We start from the raw sequence: 24,306 nt of genomic DNA, 5'->3' as shown, positions 1-24,306 counted from the left end.
CTGGGACCCCTCAGGAGATGTCTGACTGCCTCTTGTAATTCGGGACTACTGGCTCCCAACTGCTTGCCTGCCTGCCTGAGTGCCCCTAACTGCTCGCCTACTGGCCTGATTGCCCCTAACTGCTCCACTGCAGGCCTGATTGCCCCTAACCACCTCTGCCTTGCCCTGCAACTGGGACCCAGGATTCCCTCCTCCAGCCAGTCGCAGGCACCTGGGACCCAGGCTTCCCTCCCTCTGACCGGCCACAGGCACCCAGGACCCGGGCCGGCTTTGCCTGGGCAGGCCAGCCGTAGCTGCAGGGGACAATGGGCAGGTGGCTTTGCCTGGGCCACAGTCGCAGGTGCCTGGGACTGTGGGGTGGGCGGCTTGTCCCTCTCCCAGGATGCAGCCCCAGCTGCTGGTGCCCAGGACTGTGGAGCATGCAGCTTTTCCCTCTTCCGGGGCCACAGCCTGGTTGGACCCCATTCCTCTCTAGTGAGCTCATTTGTGCCTGGCTGGTCCCCATTCCTCTCTCCCCAGTGTTGAGTGTCTGAGCCGTTACAGCATGATGACCATTTGCATATTAGCTCTTTATTATATAGGATTGTCTGCCACTAGGCCTTAATTTGACATGTTTATGATTGTGAGATTGTGTCCTGAGACAACATCAAGCAATCCCCTTGGGACTTTCTATTCCCAACTAGAAATTTTGTAAGGCTTCCCTGGAGGGGGATAACTGGGGTCAGGTGTAGGCCTATACTAGCAATAAACAACTTGCTTAATAGGACTGGAATGACTTATGAATTGAAGGGACTTATAGGAATATTCAAATGAAATGAGTTTAATTGACTCTAAGATGATGGAGTGTTGAGTTAGATGTTTGAATGGGCAGCCAGTGGAAATGGTTTAAAGATTTGAGATACTTAAGTTACGTGGAAAGTGGGCAGTAAGAGTGAGCATTTAAAAGACGTCTGAGTGAGTGGTTCCTCTTCAGTGCCCCCTGGAACATCTGTCCCGAAGTGGCAGATGTTGGTTTTTACCGCAAAACTGAATGGAGCAGTCCCCTCAAACAGATCCACAAGGACGAGCCTCAGGCCGTTTTCGCCCACCAGGAAGCCAGTTGGCAGTGGGCCCCATGACTTCTGGAGGCGCTCCCACCCCAACTACTACTTTGACATTTGAATGCTCAGAGGGGACACGAGGCTGCTCAGGAATGGTCATGTCACCCTGCCCTTCCCATTCCTCCCTCATAACCTACTGAAGTTTGGGGCTGGTTTGGGGATCTAGGTGTATTCGTTTTCTAGGGCTGTTGTAACAAAGTACCATAAATTGAGTGGCTTGCACAACAGAAATGTATTGTCTCACAGTTTTGGAGACGAGAAGTCTGAGATCAAGGTGCTGGCAGGACTGGATCCTTTGAGGCCTCAGAGGGAGATTCTGTCCATGCCACACCCCTAGCTGGTGGTTCTGGCCATCTTTGATATTCTTTGACTGTAAAAGCATCACCTCAATCTCTGCCTTGGCTCTTGTGTGGCATCCCCTCTCTCTGTGTGTGTCTGTGTCCAAATTTCTCCTTTTTAAAACACACTAGATATATTGGGTTAGGAGTCTACCCTATGACCTCATCTTAACTAATTATATCTTCAGTGACCCCATTTCCAAATAAGGGCACATTCTGAGGTCCTGGGGGTTAGCATTTCAACATATGAATTGCTGGGGGACACAATTCAACCCCTAACAGGAGGGTAGATAGAAATAGCATCAGTACACATGCAACCACCTATTGATTAGAAATGCAACCAACTCTACTTGGGGGGGGAAATCAAGTCAGAAAGAATCCCATGGTTATGGGAGAGGTACCACAATCCTATTGTAACAAGTTAAAGGTATAGCACACTAGATGTGGGTGAGTTTGCCTTGAGCTACAAATGTGACTTCTCCCCTGAGGCTCCTAGTTTGAAGGCATACCTGGGAGCCTGGGAGCCAAGGCACAGGGTGGCTCTGGGAATCTTGTTTTAACCTGTTATCTCAATTTCCAAGAGTTCATCTCCTAAATTTATGCCATTATTCTATCCTAGAACTATCTTAATTCTTTGCCTAGATGAAAGTAAAAGCCTTGTAACTACTCTGCCCATTTGGATCTTCTCCAAGCCATTATACAGAGGGATTGTTTTAAAGCACAAATGTGATAGTGGCTCCTGGATAAAAAAAGACTGCAATAGCTTCTTGCTGTTCTTTGGATAAAGATCAAAGTACTGTATTTCTACAAGGCCCTGAGGTCTCAGACAGGAGGCTTATCATCTGCATCCAGCTCTCAGTTGCATTTATTTAAAAAGCAATTGAGCCCTGGCCCGGTAGTTCAGTTGGGTTAGAGCATCTTCCTTATACACCAAAGTTGCGGGTTCAATTCCCAGACAGGGCACATACAAGAAGCAACCACTGAACGTGTAAATAAGTGGGACAACAAATAGATCTCTCTTGGAAAAAAAACACCAATAAAAAATTAATTAAAAAACACACAAGTGAACCTGTGATTCGGATTTTTGGGTGCTGACCACTAATGTTCACTCTGTGAATATTCATCAAGCCCACTCTGATCGGTAGACTTGTCCATAAATATGGCACATTTCAACGAAAAAATAAAAGTTCAAAACAACTGAATGAGTTGCCCAAAGTTCTGGGAGTACCTTAGTCAGATTCCCCTTTATGACCTTTAAGATCTCTTGACAAATATTATACAAGTAGAGATTCCCATCCCCCATCTTGATGGAAAAAAAGATGGAATTAACAAAGAGGGGGGTGATTCAGCAAGTTACATCAGAGTCACAAGGCAAATTATGCAGACTGCCACATGAAAAACATGATTATACATTTTTTGGCTCTTTTTGTCAGAAATTATGCTGGTTTGCTGTTTCCTATTGCAAATTAAGAATAAAGAGCGATCATTGCATGTTGCCTCTGATTCCCAGTGCCCAGAGGAGATCAGGTATGACTGGGTGTCAGCCTTTTGCGTCATTTCTGATCCAGGGAGAGCTTTGTTCCTCTCTGAAGCAATAGCCTTGTCTTCCCAACAGAGCTTGGGCAAGCAGGACTGTGGGTAGTACCTCTGTGTCTGCCTGCAGAAAATAGGAATTCTGACCGGCTTGGGCATATGAAAGAGAGAGCTCTCTGCAGGTGGCTGTAAGTGTTGTTAATATCTGGAGGTTTTGTCTACGGGGCAAGGACAAACCCTTTCACTGGGCTCTGCCTCTTGGGGTGCCCAAACTATTCCCATTGTTTAACATAAAGAGCTAAAGTAGTCCCAGCGAAGAGAATGAAAATAATCCCTCACTCTGGCAGGCTCCATCACAATTTCAAAATTGAGAGACTTTTACCAAATAGTCTGGATTTTGGACTTTGTTTGGAAAATTGAAAATGTGGAGCCTACCCTATCATTTAAATTCTATTTAAAATTGCAGCACCTAAGACATTCCGCCCAAGGCCCCACACTTTCTCATACTCAACTTTGCTGCTTCTTCTTCTATTGCCCTTGGTACCTTCTAACTTTCCATATAGTTTACTTAACATGTTTATTTGTCTGTCTCCTTCCACTAGAATGTAAGTTGTATGAGATCAGGCATCTTGTTTGCACAATGACACATCCCCCTCCCAGGATATTGCAACCTAGCATTTAATAGCTGAATGGATGGATGGATGAATGAGCCTGAGGCTTACATTCCCAAATGATAACAGTCACTTTACTTGCCTGGGCCCCTGAAGGCATGTGCATTTGCACAGCTGGCCTACACATTTGTCTCTACTGATCAGCACACCAGCTTCTCCCTCCCCTCCCCCTTACTTTCATCTTCCAGGCCGCACTGGCCTTCCTGCGGGCCCTGGCATAGACAGTTCCCTCAGTCCAAACACTCTTCTTGCCCCTCTCTTCCTGGTTAACTCCTGAGCCCATCCTGTGCTCTCCCACTGTCCTTGATTCCTCTGCCTAGGTCAAGCTCTGTGGGCATGGGGTTGGTTCTTTCAAAACCTTCTAGAGAAAATTCCTTTAGTTACATTTTAAGGACATAAAAGGTATTCATCCCCTTGTAGAGATGGATGCCTTCTCCTCCCACCGTGACCTCTGAGCTCAGGATACAGGTGTGCTCAGCTGCCCAATGCTCAGCCCCTCTGGGTGTCAGCCCTGGAAACCAGTTCTTCAGGGCCAGACAAGGCGTAGCCATGGGCCAATGTTTATAATTACCACCTTGGTCCTCTGTTTACTCAGGACTTACATTATGCTGTGCCTCCTTATTGCATCCCATCTGTGTCAACACTAGTGGGAGAGGGAGCCAGGGGGCCTGACCTCCCAGGGCATTCTAGCAACATGACTCATCTTCCAAACAGAACCAGGGGTGACACTTTCTCCAACCAAATAATCACATGATTGAGGGCCCTTCCTGGGAACCTGTGGACAGAAAGGTGGAGTGTCCAAGCAGAGGCTTCTGGGAGGTACAACCCAAGGCGGGCACAGAGAATTCTAAATTGATAGAGCTGGAGAGCAGCTTCCCCTCTCTACCCAATTTTGAGGTGAGGAAATTGAAACTTAGAGAGGGTAAAGAGTGCATCCAAAGCCACTGAGCACATGAACCCATAGGTTTCACTATATTTTCTGGGCCTGGGCTTCTGGGGCTGGAATGTCAGGAATTCCTGGTTCCGTCTATACTATGTGGGACTAAAGCATAGAACTCAATGAGAATGGATATGGAATTTAGCAGCTTTTATCTTGGGGTGCTCCAAATACAGATGTGTGGGTTCCATTCCTCATTCATTAGGTCTGCAGGAGAGCCCTGACACGTGGACTTGGAACAGGTCCTTGGAGATTCTGATGCTCAGTGCTAAATGGGAAGCATGGGCTTGGATGATGTTTACGTCCCTTCTGGCTTGAGAGATATTCAGCTATGGGTAGTAAATGAGTCTTGTGCTCGAGTGCATTCCTATCATCAGTCCACAAGAGCAGGTCTCAGTGGGGCAGTTCAGCTCCCTAGGAGGCATCCTGAAAAAGTACCAAGTTTTAGTTGTGAAAATGAAGGGGGTAGCTCCTTTGGCATTCAGTGATGCAGGCTAGATGCCTTGTAATGCAGACATCACAAGGACAGGCCCTCACAATGAAGAATTGTCCTGAATCCTGCCTGTCTTCTGAACATCCTGCCAGAACACGCATGTAGGTGAAAGGTCAGTTCATAGTTACATGAGCTGAAAACTCGATTTCAGCTTACATACAAGAAGTAGTTTTCTTATCCATTGTAACTTCATACATTTTCCAACTTCATGTATGATTTTATTATCCTGGCTTTCACTTTTAAAGTTAGACATTCTATTACCTTGTAAAGAATTATATGTGTAAGTAGTACATTCCCTATTTATAAGAAATATATTTTGTAACTGCCATAATGGAGTGTTGAGTCTAATTGGTTTGGGACTTTATTGATCTACAAACACCAAACCTTGCAGAAAACCAGTAGACCTGTAGCTCTCAGGCCTCAAAAAGGCCTTAGGGTGCCTTCGTTGGAGAAGGGGACGGGCTGGAAGGATGAATCAAGTTGTCAGAATCAGATCCCGATGAGAAAATGAAACCAGACCTAGAGCAACAAGGTGAGAAGGCTGGGCTTGGGTGAGCAGGTCACAGAGCCCAGCTTGGTGTCTTATCTGAACTCACCGTAGACATGTGAGGAAGGGGCTAGAGTGGGAGTTCTTGAATGCCTGTTGTGGGTCAGGACCTGTGTTGCGTACACGTATCCATATCCTGCAATTGCCGCCAAGGTCCGAGGGTAAATGCTGTTAGCACTTATTTCACAACAGAGGAAGCCCAGGCTCTGAGAATTAAACTACTTGCCTGAGGTTACACGGTGTTCTCAGGGTGGAAGCCTGTTTACCTGCCTTCAAAGCAGCTTTGGCATTGCAGGCCCTAGTGAGTTTCCTGCTGCCCCCAAACCTTTGTATTTATTTAGTTTTTGATAAGTCGTGGCTCTGCTTTTGATCTTTGCTAGGAGTGATTGTACAGCCTGGATAGCAACAGGGGGGCTTCCTTGGGAAAGGTGGGGCTTCCTTGGGGAATAACCCTTGATCCCCTGAGGTCTTGGGCTTTCTGACTTTTGGCTGAGTTGGCACCTGGGACATGCACCTCTGTGACTCACTTGCACCTTTCTGTTCCATCCCAAGTGCCAACCTCAGGGCACACGCTCCTTGCTGTGGGTGCTCCCACATCTGGCTGGCCCTTAGCTTCTCTTTTCCCAGGTGGCCGTCTATTGTGATCAACCCAGCCTGCTTCTGTCGGCTGGTTTCCTGACCCTTTGGGCAGGGCATTCTAGGCTCCGTGAGTCCTGAAGGGGGCGTTCCCGTGGGCCATTCCTTTCTAGGAGGGATTGAGAAGCTGCTAACCACTGAGATCTGCCCACAGCCCTGTCTTCAGCTGAACTTCCACACAGGTTCTCAGTGGAGTGCAGGATGTCAGGGACAGGAATGGAAGCATGGGTAGTGCGTTCTGGCTTTTGAGAGTGGGGGCGTATGTGCTCATGCATGGGGGGGGGGGAGATGTCACTAACTAGGTCCCCGAGAACTGCCATTTTAAGCAGAACCAGAATTGCTGACATGAATTGTTTGACCAATTGGTAGATACAAGTACTGCTCTGAGAACTTTCAGGCTAAATTAAAGAAACCATGTGGGGGGAAATCCCAGACCATCTTCCACAGTCCCCTCCACCCCTAAGCCTTCTGTCTTCAACAGGGATTTCAGTCCCTCACTGGTTCCCACAGGCATTTCCAACCCCTCCCAATCTTTTATCCTGAAAGACACCATGATGACACCAAAGGCCAACTTGGGGGGCATTATTTCTCCTCCTCACCCCCCATGCTTTTTCCTCATCAGCCGACTTAAATCATCTCAAATAAACATGCAATCTTCATAAAAACACAGCGCTTTCCCTGCAAGCAGGGTGTCCAGGGAAGTACTTGTCAGACTTTAACGTGCATATATAGCATCTGGGGATCTTGTTAAAATGCGATTCAGACTCAGTAGGTCTGGAGTGGGGCTCTGAGACCCTGCATTTCTAACAAGCTCCTAGGTGATGCCAGGCTGCTCACTGGGAAATGACATTCTGTATGAAGCCCCAGGCAGCCCCATCTCTGCCTCCCTTCAGCCAGCTAAGCCCCTTCTTCATAGGCCTCCTGAAACCCCCCCAGTGTGAGTGCCGGAGGTGAGAGAGGAAGGAGGTCTGACATGTGCCCCCTCTTTAGTCAACACTTCTTGCTTTTTCACATTCCTCTTCTCTCTGAATTATAATTCTCTTTTATTTATATCCCTTTTGCTCTCTTCTCTCTTGCTTTCTGCCAAGGGCTCACCAATACAGCTAGGACATGTAAGACATAGTCAGTGGGGACTTTCTTCCATTTTGGTACAATGTGATTCCCCTGCGAAGGCTGAAGGTTTCCCCCTCAGCCCTTATGAGTCCCTTGTTCTGGCTGCTTCTCTTATAACCCCTGATGTGATTCTGCCATCAGAGGGAGTGTGGGCTTGAGGAGCAGAGTGCCCTGATAGCACACACGTGTGCACACATGTATGCATGCATACATACATGGCCTCTGCCAAGAGCTGTCAGCAGTCATGTTACCTTCTGGGCCACAGTTTCTTTATGCCTATACTACATGGCTGAGCTGGCAAATAGGTGAAGGCCCCTCTGTTTTTAACATTCTTTGATTCTAATTAACCAACAAGCACATTTTAGGTCCTCTGAATGAAATATGAATTCTTATTTTTCCATCCAAATTCTGCCCTTCCTACTGTGTGTCTTTGGGATGATCATTTACCTTTTCTGGGCCTTAGTGCCTTGTTTACATGTTGAGTGATGATGAGAGTCACCTGATCTGGGCAGGTTAGGACATATATAGGGACTTAGATGTAAAGGTGCCTAGCATAGTTCTGGGCAAAATAAGTGTCTTAGTCAGCTTGGGCTGCTATAATAAAATACCATAGACTGAGTGGCTTAAACAACAGACAATTATTTATCACAATTCTGCAGGCTGATCAATCCAAGATTGAGGTGCTGGAAGATTTGGTTTTGGTAAGGGCCCCCTTCCTAGCTTGAAAGGGGCAATCATTTCAGTGTGTGTTCACATGACCTCATATGTGTGTGTGTGGGGGGGGAGGGGTGAGATAGAGAGATAGAGAGAAAACTCCCTTGTCTCTTCCTTTTATTTGTAAGGACAATAATTCCTTTATGGGAGCACTATCTTCATAACCTCATCTAACTCTAATTATTTCCCAAAGGCCCCACTATCACATTGGGGGTTTAGGGCCTCAACATATTAATTTTTGAGGGAAACAAACATTCCGTCCATAACAGCAAGGATTAGTCAATATGGTTGACTTGGTTTGTTCATCTGGAAAGAATCAACAGACCGCCTACCAAGTGTGAGGAGCAGGGAAGCCGCGCTGCAGGGGGCAGGGAGGAATCAGGCGGACCCTGTCCTGCAGTCAGCTGGCACCGAGAGTCTAGATTAGAGGGTGGGAGGTAGCAGCCAGGAAGGAGACTAGGGAGAGCAGGTCCCAGGGCCTGAAAAAGGAGTAAGGCAGAGGGGTGAGAGATGGTGTTGGGGGGGGGGGGGCATGCCTGGAATCTCAAAGCAACTCCTGATGAGTAAGCACTGGCAGGAGGCCCCAGAACATTTTCTGACCCTTCAACACGGAGAATGCGTGTCTATGGAGGAACTGCAGCAAGAGGAATAAGAACATGGAATGTCAGAGCCTGACTCGGGGGCTCTGGATGATAGATGCCTGATGGTGTGGGGGTGGGAGGGAGGAAGCCCAGAGATAAACTGCTTGACTCCTTGGGGGTTTTAACCATTCTGGCTGGGAAACTGGAAAGGACTGAGGGGATGTGCAGGGAAGGGAAACTGTGGTAACAAGGAATTTCATCCTTGATGAGGGTAATGGTAATAGTGATGATGTTGCCCTAAATTAGTGTCAGGACATTTTGCAAGGGGATGGAATTGGTGCCCTAGTTAGTGTCATTTTTATTAAGATTTCAAGATTCCTTCTTGGTATCATTTAAAAAATCTCTTGGAAAAAAACACACACAGTATGTAGATCACTGACCAGTGACATGTAACTATGCTGCCTTCTGCCTCTGCTGAATTACTATCATGACAACATGGGCAAGTCATGAAAAACTTAAATTTTGTTTGGAAATGAAGGGGGACCTTTGTGATCCCGATGGGCACTTTCACTTAAATATTAGATAGGTCCCAACAATGCTCACAAAAATAAAGTCGTATTGGTAGCATTTTTGCCCAACAGCTTGGCGGGGGGGTTTCAGAATGAGTCACCCCAAGACAAGCTTGTGGTATGAGGATTCTTTTGAGCTAAAAGCAACCCAGACCCGTAGGCTCAAGATAAACATGTCCCTTCTCCCCCCCCCCCTTTAATATTTGGAAGAATTTGAATTAGGGGGCCTGGCCCATGATAAGAGTTATCACCAGAAACCACTTTTTATGACCTGTTTATTACTGAGCATGTGCTCCCTGCCATGACCTTCTGAAGCCGCCAGGTGCCTTCCTTTACCTTAGCTCAGAATCTCACATCTGTTCCCCTTTTCCCCTTCTGTCCCTGAGCCTCTCGCGTACCTGGGGGTCTCGTGCGGGGTTCCCCACATCCGAATGTAATTACATTGGGTCATTTCCTCTTGCTACAACGTCTCATGTGCATTTGATTAGAAGATGAGCAGGAAGAACCTTGAGGGCAAAGCAAAACTCCTCCCTCCTCCACAACAGGTAGTCTCCGTGCTCCACTTCCGTGGGGGCGGGGGCGACGAGGACGGTAACTCCACTGAGGGAGTTTTCACGCCCCTTTGTCACTGACCTTGATGGGGGGCCTCAGGTAAAAGACAGGGGCACATTCAAGGCCTCCTCTCGGGCCCCATGACGGGTCGTTGCTTAGATCAGTTTGTAGCGCCCTACAGGCCAACTCTCCCGAGGGCTACCAGTGACCACACGTGGCCAGAGGGAGAGGCCGGGGGCTGGGGAGGGAGGTCGCACCTGCCCACGCGGGCCAGGCGGCCGGGGCCGGGTCAGCAGGCGCCGCGCACGCGCCGTGGGTCCCCGGGGAGGCGCGCGCGCGGGGCGGGGGGCGGCGCGGGGCCGCGCACGCGCGGCCGAGGAGCCACTTCCGGGCGGGGAGGGGCGGGGCGGCCGGCAGGCCCTCTAATCTCGGCGGCGTCGGCGGCGGCAGGGGGAGCCCGAGCTTCGCCTCTCACGAGTCGGTCCCGCGGCGGAGAGGACCCCGGCGGGCGCCCGCGTCCGAGGGAAGCAGCGGGGAAGCTGGTTCCGGGCTGCGCAGGGAGAGGGGCCGCCGCGGCGCGGAGGAAGGAGGAGAGTCCAGTTCGGGGAGGTGGGCTTCGGCTGGGGGTAGCGGGAGAGGGACTGAGTGGGAGGCGGGTCCGGGCCGGGGAGGAGAGTAGGGTCAGACTCGGGGGGCTTGGGGTGGGAGGGGTCGGAAGAGGAGGGAGGGCCGTGGGCTCTGAGGGGCTTAGCTAGCCGATGGGGGCGGGCTCGGGGGCGGGCGGAAAGGGGAAACACCGCCCCCCGCGTCTGGACCCTGAGTGGGTGCAGGTGTGCGAGTGGGTGGGAGAGGATCTGAAACTCCACTCCCGGGGAGGGTAGGAGGGCTGGGGGCAGGCAGGATTTGCGCCTCTGCACGCGAAGAGAGAGTTTTGGGGAGGGAGGGATGAAGCGAGCGAGGCCGGCCTGGCTCTTAAAGAGAGTCCGGCGGAGGCTGGACCCTGCGGCTGGGCTGCCTCCAGCGTCCGATTCCCCGCGGGGCTCGGTTGAATGGGCCGGGCTTCTGGGTTCCGGGCCTCGGTGGGGGCGGGCTGGGCGGTGCCCCTGGTCCCTACCTGGGGGCATTTGCTCTGTGGGAGGCTGGATCGGGAGTCTGGCCGGCTGTCGGAGCGGAGCCGAGTGTCCGCGAGGTCCTGATTCGCTGGTGTGGGGTGCCGGGGGTGGAGTGTGATAGCTGGGGGTGAAACCCGAGCTCTCAAAGGAGGGAGAGAACCATTTCTTGACTGCTCCGGCAGATCGAGGCGGGTCGGCGTGACAGTTACAAGCTGTAGAAGTAAACAAACCTGGTTCCCCTTGCAGAGGAGCGGCGCTGAGAGCGGGAAGATGCCCAGTGCGGACGTTCTCATGCTGGTGAGTGTTGCCCGAACATCCTCCTGGTTCGGAGGCACTTGTCCCTTCAGTTTTATTTTTAGTCCAAGGGATCTGAGTAGGTAGATTTCACCTCTGCCGCTTGCTTTTGGTGGCTGAGCATTTCTGCCACCTTTAGTTTGGGCTTAATGATTAAAGTGGATAAATAACTGAATTCAATAGATGAGTATGTATTTAATGCACATGAAGAGTCTTTTTCAAAATTCTTGCAGTTGAGTTTAATCATTCCCTTCCCATATTACTAGAGCAGGTTTAAAACTTCTATTGCATTTTGTCTGGGTCGGTCATATATTAATCTAGAAGCAATGGTCTCCCGGACTACAGTTAGGATGCCTCAGAAGGCTGATAGGTCTTCTTTTTATGGAAATGAATAAACACCTGCCATGGCGCTCTGCAGTAGTAAGTGCTTAACAACTGCTTGTTGAATTGAATCAGTTTGAATGTAAGTGTTTTGTTGAGCTGAGGTGTGTGTTTACCTGCTGTGGAAGAGGCTGCATTTTCCTCTCCTGAGATCTTCCTGTGCTGTTTTCTCACCAAACAAGGAGACTAGCATTGCCACATGAGTGTTCACCAAAACGACGTTTTATTCTTGAGACAGTTATGATTCCATAGAGGCTCTTTAGTGGGGTAATTGTGGGAACCCAGACCTTTCAAACGGCTACGTAGGAAAAGTGTCTGCATTTAATGTTTAACAAGTCACTTCATTGAGTCCGATGCCTCTGGGCAAAATCATGGATTTAGGAACAATTCCTTTCCCTCTCTTTGTCTCACCATCCCAGAGAGGTGGTGGCTGTCACTGGGCAAAAACACAGTGAGGTTTTCTCATACCTGGTGCTGACTTGCTATCGTGGCAAAACCTGTAAGGTCGGGACATAGAGAGGGAAACTAAGTTCTGGTTTGCGATTGGGAACAAAGGTGATTTTAGAGAGATAAATACTTGGTTTATCTACAGATCCAGAAGATTTCACCTAAAGTAGTTTCTTGCTTCAAGTCTTATGGATTGTCAGTAGATAATAAACAGTCTCAGTATGATTTTAAATGCTTATTATATAAGCAATATGTTAGAAACAATGGAAACTATTATAAATATGCAAAAAGAAGCACCCTCTCCCCCAGATTCCACTGCTCAGGGATAGCCACTGTTAGCACCTTGGAGGGTCAGTGGAGAATGGTTTTTAAGAGTTGGCAATTTCTGTGTTTCCTTTGTGCTTATATGTCTCTTTAAAAGTCTGAGCAGTGAGTGCTTTTACTCAGAATGTTAACTTTGGAATTTGTCTTGTTTTGAAGTATTTCTGTCGCTGTTGCCATTACTTTTCACTTCCTCCGTTGATAATCTAGAATGTTTAGGGGTGTTGCTTTGCTTGTCGGGGTAAGGAATTAATTCACATGGATAACAACAGGCCCTTGAGGTTCATCGTTTTCCTAAGACACCATACATGTCGGTTGAGGAACTTTCACTGGAAAAGTCATTTTTTCCTTGTCTAAACTGTGCTATTTGAAGCTAAAATGTAAAGAACCAGGGTGGGTTTTCAACGGGGGCACTAAACTGCCAGGATCTGAGTTCAAGGTGTTTCTCTAGCTACTTTGTATGATGTGTAAGACATATTCTTGGCCCTCTAACTGGGAAGAAAGGATCCCAGGTAATAAAAAGTAAACCTCAATGCAGGGCAGTGCCTTGTAGAAACTTAGAAACAATCATAGAAGTCATATGATGTAGCTTCTTATGTTGTGCGTGCCTCCTTTTTTAGAATTTCTGATAAGTGGGTAGCCAATCATCCATCTTTTCTGCTGGGGGAATAAGATGGGCATAAGCTAAAACAATATACAGGATGTATTCAGGAATAGTTATGTAAGTCTACCAGCTAATATTTATTGAGCACGTATTCCATTCCATGTTATGTGCAGAAATAGATACTCTACGTACTCAATGTTCACAAAATCCCTTTGGAAAATAGGCTGGCATCCTCCTTTTACAGGTGAAACACAGACTTAGCTAGGCTATTAGCAGTGAAGTGGTGGAGCTACATTTTTACCACAGTCGATCTGACTTGAGATCCTCCCCTCTTACTTACTTTATAAGGCTGCCTCTGGGTCATACTCTCCGTAAGGGAGAGAGATTGTTGCACTTTGTGACTGATGGGAGAGGGTTTGTGTAGAGCAGAAAGGGTGGGAAAGCCCCACCCTCAAGCAGGCACATTGGAAATGTGTATGTGTCTGGCCGTGATTTTGTCTTCTAGAATAGTCTTGTCTGAAAATATGTGTTTTTCTATACAAATATTCCTGTTTATTTTCTTTTACATTGCGGTTGAGGCATTATGTTGAAATTTAAAAAGTTATGCCTATAAGTATAATGTTGTAATCTTTGAGTTTCATTTTAGAATAATAAAAGGCATTATAAAATATTTGTTATAAAAAGAGGTCATTGGGATTGATAAGATTAAAAACTACATATGTGGACAGTATGCTGTGGTAATAAAACTTGAAGATCAACTGGAGTCGTATAAGTCAAACCTTGTATTCCAGGATAAGAAGCTTGGGCTGTCCTTAATTTTGTCAGCCCTCATTTGGTTACGGTCGTTTGCTTGCCTTTTTCCATTTGCTCCTATATGATATGTCATGGGCTGTACTACATTCCACCTGTGTCTCAGAGAGAATTAAATGAGTGAGTAGTATTCATCTGAGAATTGTGATACTTTCGGAGGGAATTCAAGTCAGGCAATTTTTAGCAATCTTTCTTCACTTTGGCAGCCATTCTTTTCATCCCTATTCTCCTTCTCCCTAAGCTAGGGTTACAAGTTGCCAAATACTTTTAAGAAGAAGCTCAGGCTACTCCTTAGGTGGCTTTTCTCTTTTCCCATCCAGATAGGTAAATCAGGGTTACCATCTGCTCCATGGTAGTGCTGGGTCTGAGTGAAAATTGTTTGTCTGGGGCCGAGGTTCCCAACCCAGGGTGATTTTGCCCTCCAGGATGGATCATTGGCAGTGTCTGGAAACATTTTTGATTGTCATACTTGAGGAGTGCTAGAGTCAGGGTTGCAATTAAAAACCCTACCATGTACACAGTTTCACACAACCAAGAATTATCTGGCCTAAAATGTCAGTAGTGCCCAGGTTGCGGAAACTCTGGTCTAGGGTTCTTAACAGTATTTGCAGCCTAGGCATTAATGTTGGTCATTCCAGGCAGAATGAAGTGGGTTTTTTTGTGGTTTTGTGTGTGTGTGTGTGTGTGTGTGTGTGTGTGTGTGTGTGTGTGTGTGTGTGTAATGGGTCTGTTATAGTGTTACTTGGGGTTATTTTGCCCATGGATCAAGCCCTGCTGCTTTGGAATATATAGAGTGTACAGCATGGTCTTCTGCAGCGGAGGAATATTCTTTGTTCTCCCCCCGCCCCTATTGATTTTTAGAGGCTATGGAAGTGTGTGTGTGTGGGGGGGGGGTGGGGGGAGAGCGAAACATTGATGTGAGAGAGACATATCAATTGGTTGCCTCCATGTGCCCTGACTGGGGCAGGGATTGAACTTGTAACCCAGGTACGTGCCTTTGGGTATTGAACCTGAGACCCTTCTGTGGGAGGGCTGACGCTCTATCCCAGCCATGGGCAAACTATGGCCCGCAGGCAGGCCGGCCCGTTTGAAATGAATAAAACAAAACAAAAAAAGAGACTGTACCCTTTTATGTAATGATGTTTACTTTGAATTTATATTAGTTCACACAAACACTCCATCCATGCTTTTGTTCCGGCCCTCTGGTCCAGTTTAAGAACCCATTGTGGCCCTGGAGTCAAAAAGTTTGCCCACCCCTGCTCTATCCATTGAGCCATGGCCAGAGGCACATTCTTAAGAAATGCTTTCTTTTGCACTATTTCTGCAGCACTTTCTTAAAAGAAAGTATTTATTTATTTTATCCTCATCTGAGGATATGTTTATTGATTTTTTTAGAGAGAGAGGAAGGGAGGGAGAAAAGAGGGGAGGAGGGAGGGAGGGAGGGAGGGAGGGAGGGGGGAGAGAGAGGGCGAGAGAGGAGAGAGAGAAGCATTGACATGAGAGAGAAACATCCAATGGGGAATTGAACCCACAACCCTCTGGTATATGGGACAGCCTTCCAACCAACTGAGCAACCTGGCCAGGGCAGCAGCACTTTTTTACAAAACTGTAAGCCTGTCTTAGTTTTGTTTTTCAGGTTCAAAAATAGAATCTTTCCAGATCTTAGAGCTTTATCTTTAACCCTTGGATCTTTTTCAGGGATGCTTTCTTTCTGAATCTCAATTGGGATTTAAGCAATAAATTGAAAGATCGACACAAAAAGCTCATTTTAATCCAGTGTCTTATTTGTAGGATTGTCTAGAAGAAAGGGGAGATCCATTGGGACTGGTATGAGATTTAAAATTTTGTTGATAATTTGAGTGGCCAGTAGGATGAGCACTGTATTTGACATTGTTTGAATGTTTAAAATAAAGCAAAATTATAATAACAAGTATAATAATTTCTGCAGCCTTTAGTCTAAAGGAAAGGGGAGTTATAAATAGAGAAACCCTGAAATCCCAGTATTTGGCTTAGCTTTGCAGTCTGTGTGTCAGGAATTTTTAGTAACATTTACCTTCTTAATTAGTCTTTGTCCAATCTAATATTACATAAAGTTTGTACACATTGGTGGCAGAATTGAGAGTCAGCCTGGGATTAAGAAATTTCCATAGGGAATTGATTTGTAGTGAATCAGTTCATGTATGGAAACATACAGAGCCCAATTACTGAGAGAGAAACCATGCTATTTGTTAAGGGGCAATAGGAGCCCTCTGGGAAGGCGGAAAGTAGTTCGTTGGGTATATCAGTTATCTCTTGGCACACTCCCACAGTGTGATTGAGGAGATGAAGGGACTATTTACAGAGCTGGGCAGGGTTAAAGAAGCCCAACAGGGATGATGAAACAACTCAGGGTAAGAGCCATTATTACTCTTAGGGCTGAAGGAGCCAGGAAGGGGAGTAGTTTCTGAAACCTTGAGAGAGCTTAGCTGAAGGAGAAGGGAACCTGTAGGAATGTAGCCACTGCCAACCAATGGCCCAGCAGGAGGGAATTAAGAGGAATAAATACCTCAAACTCTTTCATTTCCCACCCTCTGAACTCCTGCCAGAGACTCTCATTGGTCAAACTCACTGGAAACCAGAGAATAAGGGAACCTGGGTGATTGAATTCACACAGGGCAGCCCTGTAAGGCACATGCATAGCGGAGCTGGAGCAGGTTGGGCGGAGCATCTGGCAGAGAAGGGAGGCTGCCCCGCATGCTAGAAACAAGGCCACATTAGCTCCGAAAGGCACAGCTAGAAGGCAGTGTCTGAGCAGAGTCTGGAATATTATAGAAAAGGAATGCTCTCACTGATAACAGAAGGCAGATTCGGAGGCAAAGTGTTGCCACAGCTTTGGCAAGCCCAGAGCTGCTTGTTCCAGCAGTAGCCTTAGAATCGTAATTGCTTGACAGACCTTTAGGAATCCTGCAGTCCGGCTTCTCTTACTGTGTCGGACTCCCCTCCCCAGGGCCCTGCCAGGAGTGGGTGCAGAATACTTTCTCAGGGAGTTCTCCATTGTGGGACAGCTTTAATTGTTGGAAAGTTTTTATTTATGCAGATCACTGAATGTCTTAGTTTGGCTGTATAGAAAAGAAAAATCTAAAGTAATAGAGATCTTTAAAAAGTAGAAATATTTTTCTCTGAAGTAAGAGAAATCCAGAGTAGTCAGTTCCTGGTGGATATGGCCGTTCCTAGGTCTTTGAGGAAATTCTGTCACTTATAATGCATCCCCTCCTGGCCAGGCTAGCTGCTTTAAGCTCAGGCTATCAGGTTTCTGCTTCATTCAGCAGGAAGAGGAAAGAAGGCCTTGTCCCACTTTTAACTAAAACGTTTTCATGTGAAATTCATTATACATACAGAAAGTGTATGAAGCACATATCTACATTTTAAAGAATAATAAAGGAAATAATAATCTCTCTACCACCCAAGTTAAAAACTAGAATATTTACCCCCAATCCCACATGCTCTATCCTTCCTTCCCCTCTAGGGATAACTACTTTCCTGATTTTGGGGATAATTACTCCCTTGCTGTTTTTTGTTTGTTTGTTTTCCTTTTTTCTTCTTTACATGTGTTACTGCCTATGTATGCAATCTTAAGTTTAGTTTTATTTTTCAACTTGATATAAATGTACTTGTATGTATGCTTGATTTTCCTGTGTTCAGTATTTGTGAGATACAGATATGTTGTTGCATGTAGTTTAGTTCATTCATTTTCATTGCTGTACAATATTTTACTGTATGACTACTACAGTTTATTTCTCCATTTCACTGATGATAGATATCGCGATTGTTCCAATTTGGGGCTTTTTTGAACATTGCCATTATGAGCTTTTTTGTATATGGCAAGTGATCACAGAGCTTTTCTGGGATTAATCCTAGGAGTGGAATTATTGGATTGTAAGAAATGTATATCCTTAACTTCACTAGATAATGCCAAACTTTTCTAAAGAGTTTGATACAACTTATAGTCCTAGCAATAGCATATTGGAGTTCTTATTCCTATACAGCTTGACAAACCTGATATTTATAGGACTTTGCATATTTGCCAATTTGGTAGGAATGAAATCTGATTGATTCCCATATGCATTTCCCTGATTATTAATGTGTCCTTTTAAATATTTATTAACTATTTGGATTTCTGGGTTTGTGGGTCCTCTTCAAGTCTTATGCCTTATCAATTATTTATCTACTTCTTGTAGTTCTACGAAATTTTATTGTATATATTTTGTGATTTTGTTACTAGCTTCATACAGGTTTGAAATTGCTACATCTTACCTACCAAGTGTTTTTTGATGCTTTTTGACTTAATGTAATATAACTTCATGAGCTTTTTGTCCTGAAATAGGCAAACTGTAAATGTTGATGAATGAATGACTTGCCTTTTTGTACAGGCAGAAACTGCAGGACAGTTCTAGCCTATTCAGATGAACTGTTATGTATGTGTCTTACTATCCCATGAATTGAATAAATCATTTTTAATTTAAAAAAGAGTGTAGCATTTTCTTTTTTGAGGCATAACTTTCATATAGTAAAGGGCACAAATCTTAATTGTACAGATCAGTCAATTTTTGCACATGGATACACTGTTCTCACTGCCCAGATCAAGACTGAAAAATATCCAGCATCCCAGCAAGCTCCTCATAGCCCGCTCAGTTGATAACCCACCAAAGGTTATCATCCTCACTATGGTTAGTTTTGCTGATTTGTGAACTTTTCATAAGTGGAAACGTACAATAGGTATATTTTTGTGAATGTCCTTTTTGCTTAACATTTTGTGTGTGAGATTCAGCCATGCTCTTATGTAGCAATAGTTTTAAAAATTATTGCAATGTAGTTTAACAGTATATAAAATATCTTAATTTTTTTCTATAGTTCATGAACATTGATGTTTCTAGTGTTTGACTATTATGAGTGACACTGATGCATATGTATGTATGTATGTATGTATGTATGTTAATCCTCACCCAAGGATATTTTTCTTATTGATTTTTTTAGAGAGAGTGGAAGGGGGCGAGAGAGAGACAGACAGAGAGAGAGAGAGAAACATTGATGTGAGAGAGACATTGGTTGTTTCCCACAGCTGTCCCAAAGGGGCCAGGGAAAGAATCTGCAACCCAAGTACATGCCCTTGACCAGGAAACAAACTGTGACCCTTCACTGTGCAGGCCGATACTCTTACCACTGAGCAACACTGGCCAGGGCCATGCTGATGCATTCTTGAACATGTCTTTTGGTAAACATAAATAGATTTCTGGGTCATAGGTATACTGCCCAGTAGGTTTCCACAGTGGTTGTGCCAGTTTACATTCTTACGTGATTTTCTTAATATATACATTTTGGATTGAGATTTGGGCAACAAATCTTAAATTTCTGCACACTAAACATTAGAGAGAGCATTGAGAATTCTTTCCTGAAGTAGTATAGGCACTTTTAAAAGGTGAAATGCCCTTTCCCCCCCTGTAATTTTCTTAGAGAGTAAAAGCCTTCTGCATTCTCGTTAATGTAGTCTATAAGTATTAATAAACATTTGATGGAAACAAAGCAGCCCTGGTTCTTTTTGAGTATTAAAAGGGCTCTGTTAAGGGCAGAGTTTAGATTTGTAAAACACCATTTATAGCAGTTAATTCCGAGACCAAAATCATAGTCCTCTGGAGCTCTTTGGAACCTAAGTAGCTATTCTGGTGTGTTTATATTCTGCACTCAGTATCGGGGAGACCTTGTTTTCTGGAGGCTTTTCCCCAAAGGAATACATCAGTCCTATCTTGACTTTCAGTTTTAACGGTACCAAGTCTTTAGGACAAATACAAAATTCTGTTTAGGAAGGACTCTGTACTAGGAAGGAATCTCAGACAAATACGAGAATGCCATGGTAGACCTCCTTGTCTAGCTGTGTTGTAGCAAGGATGGAAGAAAACCTAGGATTACATGTTAGAAATCTCCAGCTCTTGTTGCCAATCTTAGGATTTTAAAATCTTTCCCAAGAGTCATGGCTATAGCAGTGAACAGCAATCTACTGGATGACTGAAATCAGGTTTCTGATCTGTAAACGTAAGTAGGTAAGTATATAATCCTGTTTTGTAGATAGGCAAAGGGTCACTTGCAACCTTATGACTGAGTTACATTGGTGAAGGCAAAGAGTTGGCTTAACATCTGTCTTACAAAACTCAGGAGTAGTTCACTATTAACGTGCATTTCATTACCATCATATGTAAGAAAATACAACATAGGCATAAATCAAACTGTTGAAAACGTCTACCAGCCCTACCTTTGTGACTTTGGGACACTGTGAAGGTTATTTCCCTTACTGCTTACTGAAGAGGAAAGGAAATGCTCATCAGAGAATTCAGATTCATTAAATATTTAGTGTTTCTTATCTGCAGTTATTATTACCTTTACCTCATTTAATATTCACAACGACCCTATCAGTTGATTGTGGTACCTTTTTTTCTTTCTTGTGAACTTTTCATTGAGTTATAGCAACAGCATCTATTTTTGCAGATGAGCAAAATCTAGTTGCATAGACATTTATTAATGTACCAAAGGTCACACAGCTTCTAAGTGAGAGGTAAAATTAGAGCTGAAGACTTAGATTACTAGTCCAGACTTCCTAGGACACCCCAAATGCCTGTAGAACACCATTAACACGGCTCAAAGAGTCCACATGAGTAGTGATGGGGTGTTGACTCAGGACAGTATTCAGATGGCTGTCGTTTTCATATAGCTGGAGTATGGGTAGTAGCTGGAGTATGTGTTTATGAATTGCCAAAGGAAAAATCGTGTTTTTTAAAAGTTTCACAATTTTTGCGCTTAGTAATTCAGTATATAGAATCTTTAAAATACATACTTTTAACAGTAATGATTCTCTTTGTCTAGGTTATATATAATTGCTCTATACATTTCTAAACTATTATCAGATACTTTTGGTTGCTTTTATTTGAAGTCCAAAACGTTACTTTCTGTTTCTGGACTTGCAGTTTCTGCTGTCGTTGGCCCATTTGGAAACTTTTTTCAGAAAGGAGCCCTCTCTCCCCCCTTTTTTTAAGCCTGTGAATCCATACAAAATCCTAGGTGGTTGGTCTTAGTTGGTATTTGGTGACCATAATCGAATTGCTGCATCATAATGCTTTCTTTTTAAAAATATAAAATTCAGTGGTTTTTAGTATATCCACGGAGTTGTACAACTGTCACCACAATCAAATTTAAAAAGTTTTCAGAAGATATGCTGTACTTATTAGCAGTCACTTATGTCCTTCTAATCCCTTAGCCCTAGGCACACATCAAATGATTTTTTTTTGTCTATAGATTTCCTTATTCAGAATGTTTCATATATGTGGAGTCATAGAATATGTCATTTTTGTGATTGGCTTTTTCCAATTAATAATGTTTTCAAGGTTCATCCATGTTGTAGCATGATCATAACTTCATTTCTTTTTATTGTAGTTACTAGGGGCCCGGTGCACGAAATTCGTGCACTGGGTGTGTGTGTGTGTGGGGGGGGGGGGGCGGGGGGAGTGTCCCTCAGCCCAGCCTGCCCCCTCTCACATACTGGGAGCCCTCAGGCGTTGACCCCCATCACCCTCCAATCGAAGGATTGGCCCCTTGTCCAGGCCTGATGCCTCGGCCAGAGGCGTAGACCCCCATCACCCTCCGATCGCCTGATTGGCCCCTTGCCCAGGCCTGACGCCTCCGCCAGAGGTGTCAGGCTTGGACAGGGGACCCCCATCTCCCCCTGATCACTGGCTCTGGCCCCCGCTCAGGCCTGAGGCCTCTGGCCCAGGAATCATGCCTGGGCAGGGGACCCCAATCTCCCTCTGATCGTTGCTCCACCCCCCGCCCAAGCCTGACGCCTCTGACCCAGGCTTCAGGCCTGGGCAAGGGGACCATCATATCCCCCCAATCCCCGGCTCAGCCCCCCGCCCAGGCCTGATGCCTCGGCCAGAGGAGTTGACCCTCATCACCCTCCGATCACCAATCACCGGATCGGCCCCTTGACCATGCCTGAGGCCTCCGGCAGAGGTGTCAGGCCTGGGCAGGGGACCCCCAGCTCCCCGTGGTTGCAGGCTCCGCCCCTGCCCAGGCCTAACGCGTCTGGCTGAGGCGTCCGGCCCGGGCAGCGGGGACCCGCAGCTGCAGCGGCCCCGCGATCGTGGGCTTCGCTTTAGGCCCAGGCAAGGGACCCCTAGCTCCCGGGACTGCCAGCTTCGACCGTGCCCAGCTCCCATCGCTGGCTCCACCCCTACTTCCTGCTATCACTGGCCAGGGCGGCAAAGGCGCCTGATTCTCTGATCATGGCTGGGGGGCAGGGCAAAGGTGGCCCCAGGGCCGCCTTTGCCCTGCCCCCCAGCTCTTAGCTGCCCCCTGGGTTTCTGATCACTGTCAGTGGCAGGGGGCTTCTTCCTGCTTTCCCTTTCGCCTCCCTGCATTGTGCCTACATATGCAAATTAGCCACCATCTTGTTGGCAGTTAACTGCCAATCATAGTTGGCAGTTAACTGCCAATCATAGTTGGCAGTTAACTGCCAATCATAGTTGGCAGTTAATTTGCATATAGCCCTGATTAGCCAATGAAAAGGGTATCGTCGTACGCCAATTACCATTTTTCTCTTTTATTAGATAGGATAAGGCTTTTCCTGGAGAATTTTAAATACTGGCTATATCCAGTCATGTTTCTGTTTTGTTCTCACAGGGAACATAGGGGGTCTCATCTTAATATAATAGGATAGTTTGTCATCTTAAGGCTACTTCTAAGATTCATTTTAAAGAAGGGGTTATTATGGGAAATATGAACCCAAATGACTGGCCTTCAGGATGTCTTGAACCCTTTATAATTATTTGCAAGATTTTATGTTCCCTAGCATTTTTTGGGGGGGGGTGGGGGAGTCTAGGGGACTGAGAATTTAAAAAAAATGATAAAATCATTACACTCATACAGATAGAAAATGAATACACATTAAATATTTTACTTAGAATGAAGAATTCAGGCAGATGTTATAATTGGTTCAAAGGAAAACAGACATATTTATAGATCAAGAATATTAAAATGAATATGAAATGGAGGCAAAATTAGTTTCTTCCATAGTGGAGAGAGAAGTCATTTGAACCTTTACCAGACATGGCAGATTGCCTGTTTATAGCTGAAGATTTGTTTGCATTGCTTTCTTATTTTTTGTTGTTAATCCTCACCCGTGGATATATTTCCATTGAATTTTAGGGAGAGTAGAAGAGAGAGGGAAAGACAGAGAGAAACATCTATGTGAGAGAAACACATCTATTGGTTGCCTCCTGCATGGGTCCCGACCAGGGCTCTGGCCGGGGAGGATCCTGCAACCAAGGTACGTGCCCTTGACTGGAATCGAACCTGGGACCCTTTGGTCCGCAGGCCGATGTTCTATCCACTGAACCAAACTGGCCAGGGCTAGTTTGCATTGCTTTCAATCATTTACATTATATTTATCTACATTATCGATTTATCTACATTATAAAGTAACTTCCATTGTAATCATAATCAGATAACCTAGAGGGATGTCCTGGCCAATGACTAATTTTCTATTGGAAGTACACATTTTCTCCTGCACTTTCAATAGGTTATCAGAAAGTCGGAAACTCTTCCAAATGATAATTTTAAATTTAGTCTTACTTCAGTTTTAAAAAGTAGCTCCTTTTTTGACTAGATTTTGAAAGCAGTCTTCCCAAAGAGTCAGAGACCCAGGGATAGGTCTGAAGTTTATTCTTTTGAACAGGATTACATGTTAGAAATCTCCAATTACACTTTTCAGCATATATTCAGTATTTCTCATCTCAGCAGTATGACTATTGAATAGATTTCTATAAATACTTATCATTTGGGAAGTCTAGGTATCCTAACTCAGTGACAAAAGTAGATAATCCTATTGAGATAAATTTGGGAAGGGAAAAGCTCATGACTACTTCTCCCATTGTGATAGCTTAGGGAAGACAAGACTTCCTTTATGTGTGAAGAATATGGGATTATTTCCACTAGACCTTGCTTATTATCCAAGGAGTTCTCATTTCTAGTCCTCAGAGGATAATGGGCTCCTTTTGTACTTTGAAAGGTAACTTCTGTGCATATTTGTGATAAGTCATTTAGCTACTTATTGGAAGAGATGGGGAATTCATGGCAAATTCATAGCAGCATTGTATGTTCAGGTTTTCATGTACTCTCCCCCCACATCTTACCTACTTGCCTTATGCTGAGAAAGTATTTACCAAGAAAACCCATAATTGCTCTTACCTCTACAACCACTAGCCTGCTCCTCTCCTTACTGAACTTAGTTTTATACATTTCAGTCTTCTCTACTAGTTGAAGCTCCCTGTAGTGTCTGTCTTGATGTATTTGAGAAGGTGCTCAAAATCATTAGTTGAAAAAGTCAGCATCTGTCTTCAGTTGGTCCCCTGTCCTCACCACAAGTAAATAAATACAACATTTTAAATGACCATTTGGCAGTGTTTAGGGCTATCAGCTTTTATGAGCTCAGAAGCTTTGATTTTCCATGAGTGCACCCTAATGACTAGACC

The 24,306-nt window shown here is 45.2% G+C and overlaps 2 protein-coding genes across 2 annotated transcripts in view; one reads left to right on the top strand and one right to left on the bottom strand.

Moving 5' to 3' along the window:
• TBATA (thymus, brain and testes associated) overlaps nucleotides 1–10,184 on the bottom strand; it is a 32,818-nt gene extending 22,634 nt beyond the window's left edge. The window contains exon 1 of the mRNA XM_059662466.1: nucleotides 9,631–10,184. Within this exon, the coding sequence (XP_059518449.1) occupies nucleotides 9,631–9,683 (53 nt within the window). The 5' untranslated portion in view covers nucleotides 9,684–10,184. The remainder of the gene's footprint in view (nucleotides 1–9,630) is intronic.
• A 26-nt stretch (nucleotides 10,185–10,210) lies between these two features.
• Nucleotides 10,211–24,306, top strand: part of SGPL1 (sphingosine-1-phosphate lyase 1) — a 59,222-nt gene continuing 45,126 nt past the window's right edge. The window contains exons 1-2 of the mRNA XM_059662465.1: nucleotides 10,211–10,393; nucleotides 11,143–11,193. Of these exons, the coding sequence (XP_059518448.1) occupies nucleotides 11,167–11,193 (27 nt within the window). The 5' untranslated portion in view covers nucleotides 10,211–10,393; nucleotides 11,143–11,166. The remainder of the gene's footprint in view (nucleotides 10,394–11,142; nucleotides 11,194–24,306) is intronic.

Source organism: Myotis daubentonii, chromosome 13, assembly GCF_963259705.1.
Source record: "Myotis daubentonii chromosome 13, mMyoDau2.1, whole genome shotgun sequence".
Lineage (NCBI taxonomy): Eukaryota > Metazoa > Chordata > Mammalia > Chiroptera > Vespertilionidae > Myotis > Myotis daubentonii.
The sequence above is the reverse complement of the archived record's forward strand: the minus strand, read 5'-3'. Positions and strand labels throughout refer to the sequence as shown.